Source organism: Aotus nancymaae, unplaced genomic scaffold (assembly GCF_030222135.1).
Source record: "Aotus nancymaae isolate 86718 unplaced genomic scaffold, 86718_ANA_hifiasm-v0.15.2.pri h1tg000043l, whole genome shotgun sequence".
Lineage (NCBI taxonomy): Eukaryota > Metazoa > Chordata > Mammalia > Primates > Aotidae > Aotus > Aotus nancymaae.
In genome coordinates, this window is record NW_026988457.1 from 4,257,992 (window position 1) to 4,280,002 (window position 22,011).

Consider the following 22,011-nt stretch of genomic DNA (forward strand, 5'->3'; position numbering starts at 1 on the left):
TGCTCCATGAAGCTCATGGTGAGGTGGGTGTCCTCAAGGTGACTAAAAGGAAGAATAAGGGGCCCATCACCAGCTTTTCTTCCTCTGATCTCATCTGTAAATATTCCCTAAATACAACGCTGTCCATTACATTTCTTGCACAAAACTTTGATTTCATTCTCCCTCACTCCTTGATTTGTCTCAAAGCGATCTTACTCCCACCACATACCTTTATGAACCCAGGTTTCTTGTCTGCCACCATGCATTTATGCATGCTGCCCCCTCTTTCTGGAATGCCACTCGGCTCCTCATCCTGCCTACCCTTTAAGGCCCAATCCAAAATCTCATCATCTGAAAAACTTGGCTTGATTTATTCCCTGCTTTCTCCACATAATTATGCTTATGTTAACACACATTCATACATATCTACAAATCTCTACTTTATCTGAGCTACCATATTATTCTATCATGCGAACTATTCTGTCCTCACTGAATTAGAGTAATTAGTACAGACTAAACTAGTAAATACCAGAGTATATTACAGGCTTTAAGGATAAACATTTTATGATACATTGAGTTGTGCATGTGCTTATCAGACCATAGCGTATTTCTTATGGTGGTCGGGCAGGGGCAGAGATTTTCTCTTAAGTTGAAGGAGCAATATATTAGCCTATAAGTTCCTTGGAGGCAGTATCTGTGTGGGATGCCTCTTGACACACATGCACACACACACAACTATATCCCATGCCCCCATGTTCAGGACAGTGTTTGAATATCACAGACAGTAAATGTTTTTTGAATGAATTAGTATATGAATGAATGAATGAATGAAACATTAATATAGTAGCTTGAAAGGAATGTCTTTATAGGAATCTGTGTGTTTCCAAAGGTCATCTTGCCAACTCTAATCAAATAATAATAGATTTTGTTCTGTTCTTTGCACTCGACAGATGAATACCCTACAATGTGCTGAATGCAAGAGGCATTGATTCTCAGCCTCCTGCTTTCAGGCATCTAAGGATACCTCTTTATTCATTGATATGGTCACCTTCCCCTCACCACCACTCCAGCAATAGGTGACTCTTAGTGATCAGACACAGTCTCAGAATATATGCTCTCATTCTCTATGAGTCTCTTTATTTATATAGCATCTGTCACTATACTCACAGGCAATTGCCTTCTCAGTAAGCTCTTCCCAAAACCAAGAGTCTCCAGTTTTTCAGAATTCAAGTGCTGCGATGAATTTTGATTTTGTATATCGAATGGGCAAAAGAGATAAAGACGAAAGAGCTTTTCATTCAGACTGATTTGGATTTGACTCCTGCTTCCACCTCTTTAGTGTGGTGTGACCTTGAACCAGCCAGTCAACCTCCTTTTTTCTCATTCGCAAAATGGGAGTAATAGTACCCAGCTCACAGGGTAGTTGAGAGGATTAGAGGGATTGTGTGGAGCCCCTGATATACTCCTGAGCATGTAGGAGATGCTCATTTGTCTTCATCACCCCCCCTCCTCATTATCCTCATCGGGGAGCTGAGATGAGTTTTTGGTATATTTCCTCGGAAGTCAGCCTGATGCTTGCTCTCTTTGTGTTCACTCAACCACAGTGGAGGCTTGAGCAGGGGACTTGACTGCCTGCTTTTGCCATTTATCAATATTGTCAGATGGCTGTCCTGAGCTCTGCATGGCACTGACAGAAGCACAACCACAGCTCCTTTCAGCAGAGCTGGTCTTGGCCCTCCAGGTGCTCATGCTTTAGGAGGTGACAGAGGTAGACAAGTACCCAAGAGAAGACAACATCCCCCTCAATCTCACTGTATTTCCAGCAGAATTCTTGAGGCATACCCAGGTGTGAATTTCGAAGCCCTAGGCAGTAAAACCAGGGATTTGAGATAAGTCCACCTAAGAGAGTTTCCAAAGGCTTTCAAAGAGGAGATTTCATTGGTTCTTGAGAGTAGGGGGTTCTCAGAAAAAAAGTAAGAACAGCATAATGCCAGGCCATGCTGAAAGGCCAGATAGCCCAAAATGTGAAAGGCTGGATTATTCAGCTGAGTAAACCAAGTTTAGAAAATTTCAAGAATTTTCAATCACACTTCCTAGGATTTTGTCCATGCTTCTCCCTATAACTTGACCAATACACAAGAAAATTGTTTTTTTATTATAGCCCTGCCACTAACCTGTGCTTCTGGCAAAGTCACTTAAGTGTGATCTATCATTGTTTTCTCATCTATGAAATGATAACAGCCAGGCCGTTTTCACTCTAATGTATAAAACAAATGAAATAAAAGCAGCATTCATTCTCAAACCCCTGGGTTTAAACTCTCAGATTCCCTGGATTTAAATCCCTAGGTTTAAACTCACTTATTAGTGAGTCTACCCAGGTTTAATCTTCCATTGTCCCTTCCAGGAGCTGCAGTGGAAGCTAAATTGGGGATTGGGCCAGAAATTCCATCTGGATCTAGTCTATCAGCATAAAATGTCAACGGGAAGAAGAAAAAGAAATTCTAACTTGCCTGACAAAGAGTTACTCAGAAAGAAAGTAATTTACTGTGTTTTGATTTTGAAACCTGGAAAAAAAGAAAAGATTTTTTTTAAGTCTACTTGACTTAAAAAAAAAAACCTAACTTTCATCTTGTCCTTCATCACAGACTAAAAGTGACAGAGTGGTGCTCATCTTTGTCCAACATCCTAGAATTCAAAAATACTTTTTATGAGGAAAGATAAGTGAAAATGGGGATTTTTGTTATTGGAATTGCTTGAGCCTTAATAGCCTTGTTCACAAAATGGTTAATGGACAAGATGCAGGCAGGATATTTTAGATACTGCCCCTGTGCTGAGTTAGGAACACAGGTGTGGGCTGACAAACAGCATGATAATTCATAAAGGTGCTAACCATGTCATGCTGGAATGGAGGCTTAAAAATAATAGAACATGATCTAGCTGGTTTGCTAACATGAAAGAAGTAAACTCCAAGTAACACAACCTATTTTTTTGGGGTGCACAGTCTGAAGAATACAGTATGCCAAACTCTATTGCATCACACATCATGAATCTGTAATGAAATATGTCATGCTTAAGAACAAATCTGTAGGAACATCAGTCATGGCCACCTGGCACAAACACTGAAAGGGCAAGCAATTAGCTAATGACAGCATTACTGCATGCTAATGTTGTTCCAGGTACAGGCAGTAACGTTGTTGACATACCTTTGTTCCTTGGCCCAGAGTCTGAGGCTTCTAGCTCCTCCTGTGTGCTGATGTTACAAAGCTGGCATCAGGACAACTCTCCTGTTAACCCTAACGTTAAGCAGGATGCTGTGCTGTAATAAGGACACTGGTGGCCCAGCACCAACAGATGGTATATGATGAGTGGTTCTAGTCATTTTGATGAATGGCACTGTGGGTCTAAGTAGGCAAGTCCTTTTGCAAGTGACATGCATACTCATCTCAGCTTCCTCTTGTGATTTTAGACTATATCTGATGAGAAGTAAGAGACTGAAATTAGGATACATCCTGTTTTTAGGTGTAAAAGAGGTATTTTTCACCTCTGGGCCATATAGAGACTGAACATTCATCCATAGTCTATTTCACTCATTCACATGACTGGATGTGTGTGCAGACTTCTAGATATCAGAAAATATCAGATCCTTTCATCCAGAACCCTTTTTAATATTTTAGTAATTTGTGAATTGGGAAATTCTACTGTGCTAAAGGACAGAATGACTGCCTCTAATTAAGTTTGGATCTTTATATGGCAGATCTTCATAAAACTGATTGTAATTAGTCATATTCATAGGCTTATCACCATTTACTAACCTCAACCATATAAAATTTCATAATATTTATCATGCCCATTTGCAAGTTGGTGATTTTTCTGCACTGCTGTACATGCTGGTCTTCCTATACTAAGCAAAGCTTATATGTCTGTTGACTAAGGATGTGTAAATAGCAGAAATACCAGCCTTCATGTCTTTCTGCACTGTGAATTCCAGTCAACTTCCCAGAAGGACAATCAGCTAGTCTTATTGGTCAAACTCCTCTTTAAATAGAGGCTGCTGTTGCTTCAACACACCTAATAAGGGAAATATAGAGTAAAGGTAATTTCTAGATTTAGCAGGTAATTTCTAGATTTAGCTCCCTGTTGAGCGTAGTGATAGAATCAAAGTAATACTATCCTGAAAGGAGACTAAAACATTACTGGTAAGATAGGGAATATTTATATCACACTTGACAACATACTGGCTAGTTTTCAAATTATAAATAAATAAACTTTAAAATAGCTGTTTCTTAGCAAAATAAGTTAGCCTGGAACATCCCTTAAATAATCTATAAAGACATTCACCAAAAACTTGAAAATTCACCCTAACCCAGAGCTCTGTTAGTGGCTAAAAAGAGACCATACTTGAAAGATTTAATTTAGCTGCTGAATGAGGTGATCTTTCACATGAGTTCATAAGTTTGTTTTCTTTAAGTATACTTGGAGTCATGTAGATGAAAAACATTTCTTCTGTGGCTGTGAAATGAGATTTAATACACCACCATAGTAAAAGTTCGATTGAACCTTACAGCAAATAAATGATGTGAAAAGTATCACGAGGTAATAAAAAATATCAGAGGGCTCTTTACTTCAATTTAATGTATCCAATTCAATTCATTCATGGATAAGGCCATAATTTTTATTTCCAGTGACTTTATGAAGATATTACCGGTTTCCTTTTTTTGAGAATACAAAACCAGATGAAGGTAGTTCCTTGTTATTTTCAGTCTAGTTTTTCTGATGCTATGTTCTTTGTACTATTTACAAAGACATCCTTTTTAACACAAACAAAAGATCATCTGGAAGTATATGTTTTGGAGTGACAGAAAATACCAATAAAATTACATTTCAGTAATAATGGCATAATGCCAAGTACCAGTGGCTCATCCTTTAAGGTCACTATGATGTAATATTGCTATGTTTCCACACAACAGTTTGCATTTTGACATTCCTGAATATCATCAGTACAGTTTTCGGCAATAGCAAGTTTTACTGTTACATTGTAGCAATTTTAACCAGCACAAATTTTGATTTCTATAGGTCATGCTAACAATAATAAGACTTGTTTTATTAGGTATTTTTACTCTTGCTTACATGTATATCTAGTATATTCTGACTTTTAAAATTCCTTAAAATACAGCATTCTATTTGATAATATTTCCTGCTGCTTTTGGGAATTTCTACTCAATTCCTAAGTTGTAATCACATAGGTTGAAGGCAGCGGGGTTGGAATGTTCCTGTAGGCTTTCCCAAGATGATTCAGCCACGAGGAATACAAACATTCAAGATAAAGGCTAGCCTATGCAGGCCACAGAGAAGGAATGTCTGCTGGGCACAGTGGCTCACACCTATAATCCCAGCACCTTGGGACACTGAGGCGGGAAAATTATTTTAGTCCAGGGGCTCGAGATTAGCCTGTGCAACATGGTGAGACCCCTATCTCTACAAAACATAAAAACAAAAAAATTAGCCAGCTATGGTGGCACATGCCTGTGCTCCCAGAGGCTGAGGTGGGATGACCATTTGAACCTGGGAGGGTGAGGCTGCAGTGAGCCTAAGTGACAGAGTGAGACCCTGTCTCCAAAAAAAGAAAAAAAGGAAAGAAGGAATGTCTAAGAGTGGGAGGAGAACAGATGGGAGGCGGGGGGTGATTCACGTGGAAAGAAGAGAGTGATCATTGCTGCTAAAGATCCAGGATGAAAAATGGCCACCAGATTTGCCATTTGGAAAATTACTGGGGTCCCTAGGGAGACTAATTTTAGTGGTGAAAGAAATGCCAGACTGCAAGTGGTTGAAGACATTTTGAATGGAAGAGGAAAGAAAGGCAGAAAGTGTAGACCACCCATTGAAGAACTAAATATGAGAAGAGGGGAAGGCAATACAATGAAAAGGTTTAAGCATGTTGATAGCTGAGAGAAAGACGGGAGAGAGTGGAAGGGTGTAAGACAGGGGTCACTGAGGAGGGGGCTGATTGAGCAGTGTCCTGAAGGAGACAGGAAAAGATCCGTCCACACACATTGCAGTAGACACTGAAAGTCTACTGAGTGAACATAACACCCACCGTTAGAGAGGTATACTGGGACAAATAAAATGAAAAACACCAAAAGGCCACTAAAAAGTTAAAGGTAGAAAGTTATTTGTATTAAATGAGCCTCTTGTATACCTCAAAATTGAAAGTTACCTAGAAACAAACAAGTGAAAGTTGTATCTTAAATTTCTTGGTAGCTGCTATAGTTTTTTTTTTTTTTTTTTAAGAATGCCTATGAGAGCTGCTCTTTTGTTCAATTAAAATGAAGATTAACTTTGCAGCTGAATTTAATTGAAGTTTCTCCTCCACTGTTCAAATAATGGATTTGTACTTAGGACTGTTAAATGTGGCAGAGAAATAGGCCTCACTGAAATGAGGAAAACCACTGCAAATATGACAGATTATCTCAAGAGATTTTGCTTTAAAAAGAAGTGCCAGCATATTCTTCCAGATTTATATCTGTCTTCACTTTTCATAGCATAGGGTACTGGGCAGCATCTTACCTGATGGTACCTTGGATTTATTTGAGCTTTCTTCTGTATCATTCTCTTGATTTTGTTTCTTTTCCCCCAGTATTTTAGGTGAAAGGCAGCATTTATTATTTTGCTTAAGAAAATTCATTTTAATAACTAAATGCAATAAAAGGGAAGGCATTTTGTCAGTTTCCACATTCTTCCACAGATCTCCAAGGGCTTTAACCATTTCTCATTAATTATTAGAAACCTACTCAGGATGTCTTAGGGTGATGATGTCCATTTTTACAAACCGAGGTAGGTTATCAATGGGGCTAAGTCTTCTACCAGAAGTCCAGTGATCGATGTAGGCAGTCAATCGACATGACCAGAGTACATCTTCAAGACAGATCATACCCCTGGGGCGCCGTACCTCATGTTGGGGAAGTCATCTGAGGAGAAGAGGTCAGTATTCAGAACCATGAGCCCTAAGGCTCACTCCTTAGATGTGTTTCCAAACTTGAGTCAAAGTTGGCACAAATGAGATCTGAAGAGAAAAAGGTGTCAGACATGAAAACATTTGGGACCCCGTCATTCTTTGGTTCATACTGAAGTCAGTGCCTGCTGCTGGATGCAGATAGTCCTGGACAAAATGCTTTGGTGCATTTTCGCAGTTGGATCCACAGCTCTCTACTGTGAAGGGTGCTGCCACATGGGGTGAGGGAGCTCACCACTCAGCATCTTCCCATATTCTGGTGAAGACGAGAGATCCTAATAATGGCAATTCCATTCTGAAATTCTTTATTAACCACTAAGACCAGACATTTATTTTATAAAATTTCACTGCCAATGGTATCAAAACCCTCAATGGATTATGTATATCCCCATTTTTTTTCTAAAAGATAACTGAAGCTTAAAGAGCCGTATGTTGTGACGTCCTAGGATTCAAATTTAGGTGTCTCGGATTTCAAAGCCCATGCACTTAACTCCTACAACTGTTGTAATAGTTAAAAGACTTTAAAATAGCATCTTAAGCAAGGTTAGACACATTCATTGAAATCTCTCTAAATACCCAGATGTCACCACGAGGCAGTATATCCTTTATAACAAAACTGCACTTCTTCCCCTTAAGTGTACACACGTTTAAAAAAGGAAATATCTCTGAGGGCAGTAATAATTTGGATCTTTCTAGATTAGTGAAATCTTACCTGTGTGAAGCACGCTTGAAATTTTGGAAGGCCACTAAAAAGTTAGAAGTAGAGAATTATTTGTATTAAATGAGCCCCTTGTATACCTCAAATAAAACACCTCTTGATATGTCATACTCCCTCTAGACTTCTAAGTGACTGTGACCTGTCCTGTCTGGCCATCTTTCTTTCCTTCTAAAAATTACAGAGATGTGTGATATGAAAAGATTGTGAAGTGAAAATGGAATTAGCATACACCGAAATTGTTTGAAAATTAAGGTGGAGGTTGATGGCTTTCCTCTGCCCTTCTTAGAGGTGAACACAGGAGTGTTTAAAGTCTGTATTTTTTTAAGCTGAGGGTAGGGAAGATTGGAACTCCTCAGGGTGTAAGAAACACATACAGCTGTGTTCCTGTGGAAATGGAATTCTTCAGAATTCTTGAGCAGAATTCTTCAGCCCGGGAAAATTCCCTTGGATGGGTTGGGACAGTCATGGTCTCTGGTTCAGAGGGAGAAAACTCAAAGAGAAACCTAGAGTGCAGACTGAGAACTACATCTCACTTCTCACGCAGCAGGTGAAATATGTCTGAGATTTGGCCACCCAAAACCAGTCTGCAAATGGGGAGAAATGAAGAGTGGTCCCTTTTACAGCTCCATTAGGAAAAGATTTAAAGAATTGGATAAGTGCTATTAGAATAAGTTTTAAGGGTATCTTATGTCATCTTTAAAAATGAGATATTGTAAGATTTTAACAGCAATGATAAGTGATGCGTTGCAATTTCCTGTTTTTAGTTTTTGTTTGGTTGTTTTTTTCTTAAAAATTTAAAACAAACATGCAAACAGAAAAGCACAATGAACCTAATGGTCATCTTCAATAATTACTAACTCAGCCAATTAGTTACACACTCCCTGAAGCTTCCCCTGATATTACTTGAAGCGAATACTAGAAACAAAATCATCTCATCTCTAAGCATTTCCATTTATCTCTCTGAAAAAATTTCTTCTCTAAACAAAACTGAAATACATCTAAAAAACTAGAATACTACATCTAAAAAACTAAGAACAATCCCTTAACGTCATCAAATCTCCAGTGTGTTCAAATTGTCAATTGTATCATGAATGTCGTATTTTCTTTTTTCTTTTAACAAAATATTTGAATCAGGATCCAAATAAGATCCACATATTACAGTAGACTTTTTACAAAATCAACAGACTCCCCATCTATTTCTATTTTTCTCCCCTCTCAAAACTTATTTGTTGAGGAAACATCCTTCTTTCCTGCTGTTTCCTTCAGTCTGGATGTGGCTGATTGCATCTTTTTGGCATAATGTAATATATTCCTCTAGTTCTTGTATTTCCTAAAAATTAGAAATTAGATATAGAGGCTTGTTTAGATTTGGGTTTGAGCTTCTTGTTTGTTTCGTCAAGACTATTTCATACTGCTTTCTTCCATCAGAAGGGATGTAACATCTGGGTTTCACTTTTTTTGTGTGCTGTGAGCAGCCACTGACATTCAGCGCCAAGTCTCAGTGTTTTGGGTCTTCCCAGGTTTCCAGTTCATCATTTGTTCACTGTCACTCAGTGAGCTTGAGCAACTGGTCAGACCTAAGGTCTTCAGCTTTATAGCCAGCTAAGAACTTTCAGGGATCCATCACCCCAAAGTTATGCCTTTTTAGAATGATTTTGTGAAAATAAACATACTCAATTCAATTCATGAAACTTCAGTACATAAATAACATTGTACCAAAATATAGAATAAAGACAAATTTTTTAAGTATACGAAGTCTTTCTATTCTTACTTGAAGTATACTGTTCTTACTTGGTGAATGGCATCATTATTTTGAGCTTCCTTTGCCATAATCTGTTCCACTTGTTGGTTAAATACTCATTGTGTATTTTGTGCTAATTTTGCTTTACTACTTATTTAATGCTCTTTAAAACCAGGACATCTGAATGTGTAGATCTTGGATTTCATGCAACTGGTCTCCTCCAGTAGAACTGCAAGCAGAAGCAGATGTCTACAGTTCTCTTTTCTTTATTTTTTATTTTTTATCTTTATTTTTATTTTTTGTGGGTACATAGTAGGTATACATATTTATGGGGTACATTTATGAGATGTTTTGATTCAGGCATGCAATGCATAATAATCACACCATGGAGAATGGGTATCCATTTCCTGAAGCGTTTATCTTTTGTATTACAAACAGTTCAGTTATGCTCTTTTAGTTATTATAAAGTGCACAATTAAATTATTATTAGCTATCATCACCCTGTTGTGTTATCAAATACTAGGTCTTATTCATTATTTCTAACTTTTTTTTATCCATTAACCATTCCCACATCCCCACTAACCCCTACTATCCTTCCCAGCCTCTGCTAATCATTCTTCTACTCAATACCTATAAGTTCAGTTGTTTTACTCTTTAGAACCCACGAATAAGTGAGAACATACAATGTTTGTCTTTCTGTGCTTGGCTTACTTCACTAAACATAATGACCTCCAGTTCCATCCATGTGGTTGCAGATGACAGAAACTCATTTCTTTTTTGTGGCTGAATAGTACTCCGTTATGTATATGTGCCACATTTTCTTTATCCATTCATCTGCTGATGGACACTTAGGTTGCTTTTAATCTTGGCTATTGTGCACAGAGCTGCAACAAATATGGGAGTACAGATATCTTTTCCAAATACTGATTTCCTTTCTGTATTTGGAAGAGATTGCTAGATTGTATGGTAGCTTTATTTCTAGTTTTTTGAGAAACCTCCAAACTGTTCTCCATAGTGGTTGTACTAATTTACATTCCCACCAACCAGTGTATGAAGGTTCCTTTTTCTCCATATCCTTGCCAGCATTTGTTGTTGCCTGTCTTTTGGATATAAGCCATTTTAACTGGGGTGTGATGGTTTCTCACTGTAGTTTTGACTTGCATTTCTCTGATGATGAGTGATATTGAGCACCTTTCATATTCATGTTTGCCATTTGTATTCTTTTGAGAAACGTCTAGTCAAATCTTTTGCCCATTTTTTGATCTGATTATTAGATTTTTTTTTATCCCATAGGGTTGTTTAAACTCCTTAATAATTTTAGTTCTTAATCCCTTGTCAAATGCATAGTTTTCAAATATTTTCTCCTGTTCTGCGAATTGTCTCTTCACTTTGTTGATTGTTTCCTTTGCTGTTTGGAAGCTTTTTGGTTTTTTTTGAAATGGAGTCTTGCTATTGTCACCCATGCTGGAGTGCAATGGCCCAATCTCGGCTCACTGCAACCTCTGCCTCCTGGGTTCAAGCAATTCTCCTGCCTCAGCCTCCGAAGTAGCTGGGATTACAGGTGCCTGCCACCACACCTAGCTGATGTCTAATATTGACAGTGGAGTATTGAAGTCTCCCACTATCATTGTGTGGGAGTCTAAATCTCGTTTTAGGTCGTTACGAACTTGCTTTATGTATCTGGGTGCTCCTGTGTTGGGGGCGTATATATTTAGAATAGTTAGCTCTTCCTGTTGGATTGATCCTTTTACCATTATGTGATGTCCTTCTTTGTCTCTTTTGATCTTTGTTGGTTTGAAGTCCATTTTATCAGAGACTAGGATGGCAACCCCTGCTTTTTTTTGTTCTCCATTTGCTTGGTAAATCTTCCATCTCTTTATTTTGAGTCTATGTGTGTCTTTGTATGTGAGATGGGTTTCTTGAATACAGCACACCGATGGGTTCTGAACTTTTATCCAGTTGCCAGTCTGTGTCTTTTGATTGAGGCGTTTAGGCCATTTACATTCAATGTTAATATTATTAGGTGTGAATTTGATCCTGCCATTTTGTTACTGGCTGGTTTTCTTTCTCATTAGTTGACTCATTTTCTTCATTGCATTTTTGGTCTTTGCCGACTGGTTTGCTTTTTCAGTGACTGGTACCTGTTCCTTTCCATGCTTAGTGTTTCTTTCAGGAGCTCTTGTAGGGCAGGTCTGGTGGTGACAAAAATCTCTCAATAATTGCTTGTCCATAAAGGATTTTATTTCTCCTTCACTCATGAAGCTTAGTTTGGCTAGATATGAGATTCTGGGTTGAAAGTTCTTTTCTTTAAGGATGTTGAATATTGGCCCCCACTCTCTTCTGGCTTGTAGAGTTTCTGCCGAGAGATCTGCTGTGAGTCTGATTGGCTTCCCTCTGTGGGTTACCTGACCTTTCTCTCTGGCTGCCCTTAGCATTTTTTCCTTCATTTCGACCCTGGTGAATCTGACAATTCTGTGCCTTGGGTTTGCTCTTCTTGAGGAATATCTTTGTGGAGTTCTCTGTATTTCTCGAATTTGAAATTTCGACTGCCTTGCTAGGCTTGGGAAGTTCTCCTGGATAATATCCTGAAGTGTGTTTTCCAGCTTGGTTTCATTCTCCCCATCATATTCAGGTACACCGATCAAGCGTAGATTCGGTTTTTTCCCATAATCTCATATTTCTTGGAGGCTTTGTTCATTTCTTTTCCCTCTTTTTTCTCTTGTATTGCCTTCTCTTTTTATTTCATTGAGTTGATCTTCAATCTCTGATATCTTTTCTTCTGCTTGATTGATTTGGCTATTAAAACTTGTGTTTGCTTCACATAGTTCTTGTGCTGTGTTCTTCAACTCCTTCAAGTCGTTTATGTTCTTCTCTAAGCTGGTTATTCTAGTTAGCATTTCGTCTAACGTTTTTTCAAGGTTTTTGGTTTCTTTGCATTGAGTTAGGACGTGTTCCTTTAGCTCTGAAAAGTTTATTATCCTCCTTCTGAATCCTGTTTCTGTCAATTCTTCGCACTCCTTCTCGGTCAAGTTGTGATCCTGTGTTGTTGAGGAGTTGTGATCCCTTGAAGGAGAAGAGGTGTTCTGGTCTTTGATGGTTTCACCTTTTTTTTGTGCTGGTTTTTCCCCATATTTGTGGATTTACCTGGCTGTAGTGTCAGAGAGCTTATTGATGAGGTTGCTTGTCTGCCTGTGGGGGGCGCTACTGGGTTTCTAGGGACTCCTTCAGGTTACCAGGGAAGCTTCCTGTGTCTTATTTGTTTATGTTGGGAGATTAGGCCCTCCTCTTCCGCTGACCTGTAGGCGCTGCTGGGTTGTCAAGAATGCCGTCCCGTTGCTACGTAGGCTTCCTGTGTTTTTTGTTAAAACATGTAGCCCAGTCCCACCCCTCTAGTGGCAGGTCGTGCCCTTCCTCCACTGGGCTGGATCATTCAGGGTTCATCTCAGACTGTGGCACTGGCTACGCAACCCACTCGAGTCAGAGCTTCAGCCCTCTGGGGTTTGTGGGGGAGGTTAGGGACCCGCCCAGCCGCATCCAGCAGTCTCCCCCTTTCAACTTTCTCTCCGGTCTTGGGGTAGGGGCTGCCCAGCTGCTCCCACTTACAGCTCCCTCTCTCTCCGGGCGTGGGGAGGGGGCGATAGCTCAGTCTGCAGACTCTTATTCAACTCTGCACTTGGAATTCCCGGCGCTTGACTGGCAAAGATGCCCTGTTCTGTGTATTGCTGAGGCTTTGGGGAAAGCGCTCTATCTGGACCGGAGCACCAGAGGTGGAGCCTCCGACTCACCGGTCAGATGCACTTTCCAGGTGAAACAGCACCCCTCCCTGCCTCGGTCTGCCCTGAGTGGGCTTTGCTCACCCACGGACCAGACCCATTGAAATGCACCTGGTACCTCGGTTAGAGCTAGGAGATCTCTGGGTTTCTACGTCTCTCTTGCTGGGTGTTGTGCACTGGAGTTGTGTGTAATTCGCCATCTTGGATCCTCCCTTTTTTTTTTTTTTTTTTTTTTAATGGAGACTTGCTCTGTATCCCAGGCTAGAGTACAGTGGCATGCTCTCGGCTCACTGCAACCTCCGCCTCCCAGGTCCCAGTTCAAGCAATTCTCTTGTCTCAGGGATTACAGGCATGCACCACCATGCCCAGCTAATTTTTTATTTTTAGTAGAGACAAGGTTTCACCATGTTGGCCAGACTCGTCTTGAACTCCTAACCTTGTGATCTGCCCGCCTCAGCCTCCCAAAGGGCTGGGATTACAGTTAGTTTTTGCTTTGGTTGCCTGTGCTTGTGGGGTACTACTCAAGAAAATTTGCCTAGACCAACGTCCTGGAGATTTTCCCCACTGTTTTCTTGTAGTACTTTCATAGTTTGAGGTCTCAGATTTACAGGTCTCTTTTCTGAAGCAGGCCTGAGACTTACTGATCTTTACCTCGTATTCAGATGGCTCTCTTCTGAGCTGGAGAAAGTTTGCCTCTCTCCTTTCCTCTCTTTTTATTATCCTTCCTCCCTTCTTTCCTTTCTTCCTCCATACTTCATTTCTTCCTTCTTTCTCTTATTCCCTTTCCTTCCCTCCATCTTTCTTCCTTCCTTTTTTTCCTTCCTTTCCTCCTTCCTGTCTTCATTTCTTCCCTCATCCTTTCTTTCCTCCCTCTTTCTTACATTCTTTCCCTCTCTTCCTTCCTTTCTTTTATCTTTGTTCTCTTTATTTTTTCGCCACTGTGGTATTCTGTCCCCTAGGTGTACTCTTAAGCCTCATTTCACTGATAAAATCTATGTTGATGCAAAGAAAATTTTGGTTATGTTAAAATGTGAACCTGATTCTCTGTCCCCAAAGCTATCTTTCCAAATCCATAGAGATATAGTCAGGCATTTAACACACCCTGATAAGTTCCAACTGTGTACTAGGGGTATGGAGGAGACAGACAAGTTACAACATGGTGGGAATGCTGACAGGAATAGGTTCAAATAAAGTACTGTGTGACAACTAACAGGTGACTCTGCCAGGGAAAACTGAGGAGGGGCTTTATCTGGAAAGTGACATTTAAAAGAATATGATTAAGACAATATATTTGTGGCCAGGAGCAGTGGCTCACACCTGTAATCCTAGGACTTTGGGAGGCCAAGGTGGGCAGATCACCTGAGGTCAAGGGTTCCAGACCAGCCAGGTCAACATGGCAAAACCCCATCTCTACTAAAAATAAAAAAATTAGCTGGGCATGGTGGCACATGCCCATAATCCCAACTACTCCGGCAGCTGAGGCTGAGGCAGGAGAATCACTTGAACCCAGGAGGCAGAGGTTGCAGTGAGCCGAGATCACGCCACAGCCCTCCAGCCTGGGCGACAGAGCAAGACTCCATCTCAGAAAAAAACAAAAAACAGTATAGTTGCGTAAAAATAGTTAAGGAAAACTTAGTATGTTATTTCATTGAGGCATTGACCCCAGGTTCTTAGCTAATGGACTTCACTTTTATGTATAGCAACAACTTATATCAACTTTGCCTACTAGAGAAAGTGAGTCTGGCAATATATTGTTTCTTACATATGTATGCAAAAATGTATAAGTATAAAATATCATGTTTATCATCTTCCTATTCAGTTTGTAGTGGGACAAAAATAACTTTTAGGTATGAGGAGCTTTGAGATGTGGGTGAATACAGTCACCTTCCTTTCTCCACAGCGACAGGACCCTCTTTTAGGTAGTAGTGAAAGAGGATTTCCTTCCATGCTCCCACGATGTGAACTACTGAGTTGTTGTAAGGGCCTACAGACCCACAGGAGGTGTGCTGAGTTATCACTTGGCTGGGTTTTAAGGTCTCCCGTATTGATGTATTCCCATGTTTCTAGTATATATAGAAGCAGTATTGATTGTTGCTACTCTAGTACAGAACCTTTTTTTTTTTTTTTTTTTTTTTGAGATGGAGTCTCACTCTGTTACCCAGGCTGGAGTGCAGTGGTGCGATCTCGGCTCACTGCAACCTCCACCTCCCGGGTTCAAGCAATTTTCCCACCTCAGCTTCCCAAGGAGCTGGGATTATAGGCATCTGCCACCACACTCAGCTAATTTTTATACTTTTAATAGAGACAGGGTTTCACTATGTTGGCCAGGCTGGTCTCAAACTCCCAACATCAGGTGATCCACCTGCCTCGGCCTCCCAAAGTGCTGGGATTACAGGCCTGAGCCACCATGCCCAGTCCAGAGCCATTTAAAAGTATCATTGGAGCTGCAGTGTTAGCTCTCTATCATTATGTATAGTTTTAAACAGTAGATACTAAAGTAAAATTACTATCTGTATGTTTGGAGTGTGAGTGTGTGTTTTCTGGTTGATAACTTTTTGAACATTTCTGTAATTAAAAGCAGTCTTCATAAAATAGATAATGATATTTGAACAACATTTGAATGTACTTAATGCCACTGATTTGTACACTTTAAAGTGTTAAATATTCTGCTCTGTATATTTTACCACAATAAAAACTATTTTTAAAACTTAAAACAAGACATATATACAGAAAATAAAGGGATTTTCATATTTCAAGAAACTGGATACCACTGTCCTAGAACTTTTATGAATTTGGCAAATGCCTAGCCAGCACCAAGCAAAATGCACGTGGTGGTCTCACCCTACAAGTCCAAGGTTTCACCAGGAGCCTTACAAATCAACTACTCTGCCTCCGTTGCTAAATATACAGGTTCAAAATGTGTATTCATCTAAAACACAGAGCATACTGTGTTCTTATGGGTAAACAAACATTTTCTGTTCAAAGTATACAATTTAGATATAATGAATAAATACTATATGTATTCATCACTCCACAGTGTCTGAGGGTTCACAGTGTGTCACATGCTACATGTTGGGTGGAATGCTACGTGTCAGGCAAGCTATGCTCTGTCCCGTGACTTTAAGTGTTGAGAGAAACAGCAGTCACTGCATTTCTGGGGATTGCCACCTAGCAGGGATGGTGCTTGTTACCTCACTCATAAGTGTGTAATTGCACAAGATGATGGCTGTGATGTGATTTTACTCTATGGTAAGGTCTGTGAAAGGACAAATACTGAATCTTTGCAGGCATATACCAGGGAGGAGCACACAGGTGTTAGGGGATGGTTCAGAGAAGGGCTTCCCTGAGGAAGTGATAGTTCACCTGAGGTTTGAATAATGAACAAGTAGAGACAAGACTCATAAGAAGAAATTAACCACATTTCCCCTCTCAGACTTGACTCTTCTCTCCAGTAAGCGTGTATCAGGATCGTGTGTTCTTCAGTATTCCACCCCGGCATGTAGCGTTTGACACATTGTGAACCCTCAGTTACTGTTGAGTGATGAATAAACATATAGTATCTGTTTATTACATCTACATAGTATACTTTCAAGAGAAAATGTTACTCATAAAAACACAGTATTATCTGTCTTTTAGATGAATATACATTTTGAACCTGTATATTTAGCAATGGAGACAGCGTAGTTGATTTGTAAGGCTCTTGGTGAAACCTGTCTTGCAGGATGAGACCACCATGTGCATTTCTTCAAGAACAAAGACAATATGGGGCAGAGGTGGGGGTTTGCATCTGCCTTAGGTATAGATCATCTTTGTGAGTAGAGAAGACTGGAAAAATGATTAGACCCACAGTGAGAGGGTCTATGTGAGCAGCTAAATATAAATGGAATCTTGCTAGGGAACCTGCATTGGCCAAAGGAAAAGGTAATATTTTTTGATATATAATTTTTACATTGTTTCTAATTCTAACCAAATTTTGGATCAGAGGGAACTTCCATTGCAAAGAAATACAAACACACATACACACACACATACACACACACACACACACACGCACACGCAAATAAGGATAAGTAACATGAAATGCCCTGCCTGAAGATCAGTTAAATCTTCCTAACGTGAACAAAGATATCATGATTAGGGAGAATTGTTTCTGTAGTAGACTCTTGTTCTTACAAATATTATTTTTTAAGAGAGCTACATGTGGTGCAAGATAAATCACATGCCCCAAATTCACCAGTTACTCCTAGTAAATGCATGATTGATATGTTGTCCCTCAATACCAGTCTAATAAATAAATGTTTCTTTCCTTCTAAAGTTAGGGACTTGGAATGGTGTATTGCTTTCAACATTTTATTTTTTTTATTTTTTATTTTTTGAGATGGAGTCTCGCTCTGTCACCAGGCTGAAGTACAGTGGCATGATCTCAGCTCACTGCAATGTCCTCCTCCCAGGTTCAAGTGATTCTCCTGCCTCAGCCTCCCAAGTAGCTTGGATTACAGGCTTGTGCCACCACGCCCAGCTAATTTTTGTATTTTTAGTAGAGAAGGGGTTTCATCATATTGGCCAGGATGGTCTTGATCCTCCCACCTCGGCCTCCCAAAGTGCTGGAATTACAGATGTGAACCACAGCACCTGGCCAGTCCCACCTCTTAACACCATCACCTTGAAGGTTAGGTTTCAGCATATGAATTTTGGGGGGATATATTCAGGCCATAGCACAATACATTATTAACTATAGTCACCATGCTATACGGTAGCTTTCCCAAACTTATTCTTCCTATCTAAATGAAACTGTAGTCTTTGATCAACATCTTCCATTTCCTCTCATCCTTCTCTCACCAGCCCATAGTGACTACCATTCTAGTCTCTGCTTCTGTGAATTTGACTCTTTTTAAATTTCAGGGTTATGTGAGATTCTACAGTATTTGTCTTTCTGTGCCTGGCTTATAACACCCGGCATAATATCCTCCAGGTTTGTCCGTGTTGTCAGAAATAACCAGATTTCCTTTTTTAAGGCTAAATAATCTTCCATTGTATATGTGTAGCACATTTCTTTATCCATTTATCCACTGATGGACTCTTAGACTGACTATATTTTGACTATTGTGAATAATGCTGCAGCTAACATGAGCATCCAGATATCTCTTCAAGATACTGATTTCATTTTCTTTGGATACATACTCAGAAGGTGACTTACTGGATCATACGGTAGTTTTAGCTTTAATTTTTTTTGAAAAACCTCCATACTTTTTTCCACAGTGGCCCTACTAATTTACGTTTCCCACTAACAGGATACAAGAGTTCCTTTCTCTCTACATATTCACCAACATTTATTATCTTTTATCTTTTTGATAAAAGTCTTTATGACAGGTATGAGGTGATATCTCATTGTGGTTTTAATTTGTGTTTCCCTAAGTATCAGATTCTTAATGTTTTGGTCAAAGAGGTATGTGTTAAGGTGAATAGCAAGTCATGGCAGTAATGATCAAACATACCTACTGTGGTTAAAATACCTAAGGGAGAATTCCTCACTCGTTTAAATATTGGCACCTCTTCATTCCATAATGAGACAAATGAGTGAGAAAAAAATGGAATAATAATGACATTTCTTTAATACTATTTAAGACACTCTAATAACTTTTCTTGCATATATTCTTTTTCTTGCTAGGAAAAGCCATTGACAAAATCTCTGCAACGTGGAGAAGACCCCCAATTTGATCAGGTATGTGATATATATGTTATATACTAGCTTTTCTTTCAGAATTCACACTAGGCAAGACCAGCGTGCTCACTATTGTTGTATGGTTGAATGTCCTTAAAGAGAATATGGGCATGTGAACCTAAGAACTGTACCCTGCAGTATTCATGGTTATGGTTTATAGATGTTCAGTAAATATCTATGATTAGAATTAAAAAGAACTGGAAAGTATTGGGATATAATGAGTAGGTCTTCAATTGGTTATTTCCTAAATCTTTACATAACAGAATTAAATAAACCAAGAAGAGATAGTTTAAAGGAAATTCCATTCCTTTAAAAACTTGAGATTCTTCTAATAAATGACACTGTGATGATCAGATCTCTGCACTAGAGCTTATTCTTGTTTTCATCCAACATTGTTTTGAAGGCCTACTATTTGCTTGATACTGTGCTAGGTACCAGTGATACAAAGTCTAAGCTAAGTTCTAGCCTTTCTAGAATTCATAGTCTTGTGAGAAAGATACTACCTCAAAAATAAGTATAAAATAGTATGGGATCTTAGATTCTAATAGAGAAAATAATACATGAACAAAATGAGTTAAGATAGAATAAATACAAAGTCCTTTGAAAATAGGTTAGGACTAGTAAAAGAACATTCAAGTGTAAACAGTAGGTAATAAACATACAGAATCAGGATCTGATAGATTCCAGTTCAGTAACTTCAGGAAGGCTCTAGGCATGTTTAGAAATGATGGATAACAGGACATCAGAGAGGCTGGAGGTGTGTTTGTGAAGTTTCCTAAACTTTTGCAGTTAATGACAAAAAGGACATATGTTCAAAAACCTCAGATGGTGCCAATGTTAGATACAAAATACTGCTGGATATTCCCTGGCCTGTGCTAGTGTGGTGTTTTTATGATTCTAACGAAAAACACACAGGGTGTACACTTTCTTTATGGCTTTGAAATTGCCTTTAATACGAAATCCAGAGGAAAGCTCTCTGGCTGTACAAATTTAGACTTGTCTGATCCAGAAACATCACGATTGTACAGACAAAATCCTTCGTTTTCTATTTTATGAGCTTTTCTGTGAAGGAGACCTTATAGGTTTGTGCTCACAGCCAGCCCTGCTAGGCTGGCATGACTCTGGGCTTGCTCTGTTGCCAGTAGACCTGGCCATTTTCCAGAATGCTGGTGAAATGGAAGATGGGGCTCATCTCTTTGTGCCATGATGCTCTCTTCTCTAGTCACATTGTCCATTGTTATTGTCACCTGGCAGGTGCTGGGGTGATCAGAGACCCTTGGTAAATATGGTATGTGATGTTTGGGGTTACCATTTTGGAAATGTGGCAAGTTGTGGCTTTTTAAGAATGTAAATAGTGCTGGGTGCAGTGGCTCATGCCTGTAATCCCAGCACTTTGGGAGGCCGAGGCAGGTGGATCTTCTGAGCTCAGGAGTTTGAAACCAAACTGGAAAACATGGTGAAAACTTGCCTCTACCAAAATTACAAAAAATTAGCCAGGCATAGTGGCACATGCCTGTGATCCCAGCTACTTAGGAGGCTGAGGTGGGAGGATCTCTTGAGGAGGTGGAGGTTGAGTTGAGCCAAGATCAGGTCACTGCACTCAAACCTTGGTCATAGTGAAATCCTATCTCAGAAAAAAAAAAAAAAGTAAATACTTATCACCTGTCTTTTGTAATCTTTCCACTCTTTTATAGTCTTCATTTTTTTATCCTATTAAATTCTAACTGTCCTTTCTTCAAAAACATTTTTCTCCAGCTTAATGTACCTCTCTTTATTCTCTGAGAAAACGATTCTAAATTTTAACATTACAGATAATAGTAATCCCAAATAACTAATAATTAGGCTTAAACACAATTTCTCATTTATTACTCAGCTTTCTATTTCTGAATCTCGTATTGTGGAGAAGACATAGCCTTTGGAATTAGACAAACCTGTGTTTAAATCCAACCTTTGTCACTTACTTAGCTATATTACTTTTAACTTTGCATCTTCAAGTGTTGTCCATGGATCTGTGTCATCAGCATCACCTGGGAGCTTGTGAGAACTGCAGACTCTCAGCCTGGCCCCAGAGCTGCTGCATCCGCCACCTAACAAGACTCCCAGGTGACTCACATGCACATTAATGCTTGAGAAGCCCTGCCCTGTAACATATCTCTATATATTAAAGATGCTTTAAGTGTGAACCAATAGTAAGATGGTCACTAAGAACTTTCAAATGGGGCACATAGGCTTGTCTTCTGATGATTACATCATAAACTCACAAATGAACTGTGAGAGAGGACAAACCCCAAAATCTAATCTCCTTTTAAAGTGATAGCAAGACTTTCAGGCCTGATATGGCTTGGCTGTGTCAAGATTTGGGTAGGCTGTGAGATCCCTACACAAATCTCTCCTTGAATTGTAGCTCCCATAATTTCCACCTGTCATGGGAAGGACCCAGAGGGAGATAATCGAATCATGGGAGTAGGTCTTTCCCATGCTATTCTCATGATAGTGAATGAGTCTCATGAGATCTGTGGTTTTGTAACGAGTTCCCTTGCACATGCTGTCTCTTGCCTGCTGCTATTGTGTGACATGACTTTGCTCCTCATTCATCTTCCACCATGATTGTGAGGCCTCCCAGCCATGTAGAACTGTGAGTCAATTAAACTTCTTTCCTTTGTAAATTACCCAGTCTCAAGTATGTCTTTATTAGCAGCATGAGAGCAGACTAATACAACTGTATAGAGAAGCTTTACTAAAGTTGGTCCACCTGTAAATTCAATGGGGAAAAAATGTTGGCAAAGTATAATAGCTTTTGAAAGCGCTTACTATGGTTCAAATGTGTCCCCTCCAAAATTCAGCTGCTGCTAATGTGATAGTATCAAAAGGCAGGGCCTTTAAGTGGTGATTTTGCCATGAGGGCTCCTCCCTTGTGAATGGGGTTAGGTGCTCTTCTAATAGGTCCTGACAGAGGGAGTTCCTCTCTTTTTGTCCTTTCTCCATGTGAGGACACAGTGTTCAAGAAGCCATCTTGGAAGCAGAGACCGAACATTCACCAGACATGCACCTGCTCGTGACTTGATCTTG

The 22,011-nt window shown here is 39.6% G+C and overlaps 1 protein-coding gene across 7 annotated transcripts in view; it reads left to right on the forward strand.

The window, feature by feature from the left end:
- The window catches only part of FRY (FRY microtubule binding protein), a 455,382-nt gene that overhangs the window by 231,205 nt on the left and 202,166 nt on the right, over positions 1–22,011 (forward strand). For all 7 annotated transcript variants that reach the window (XM_064361739.1, XM_064361738.1, XM_012465518.3 and 4 more), the window contains one exon: positions 18,889–18,942. In XM_064361739.1, the coding sequence (XP_064217809.1) occupies positions 18,889–18,942 (54 nt within the window). The remainder of the gene's footprint in view (positions 1–18,888; positions 18,943–22,011) is intronic.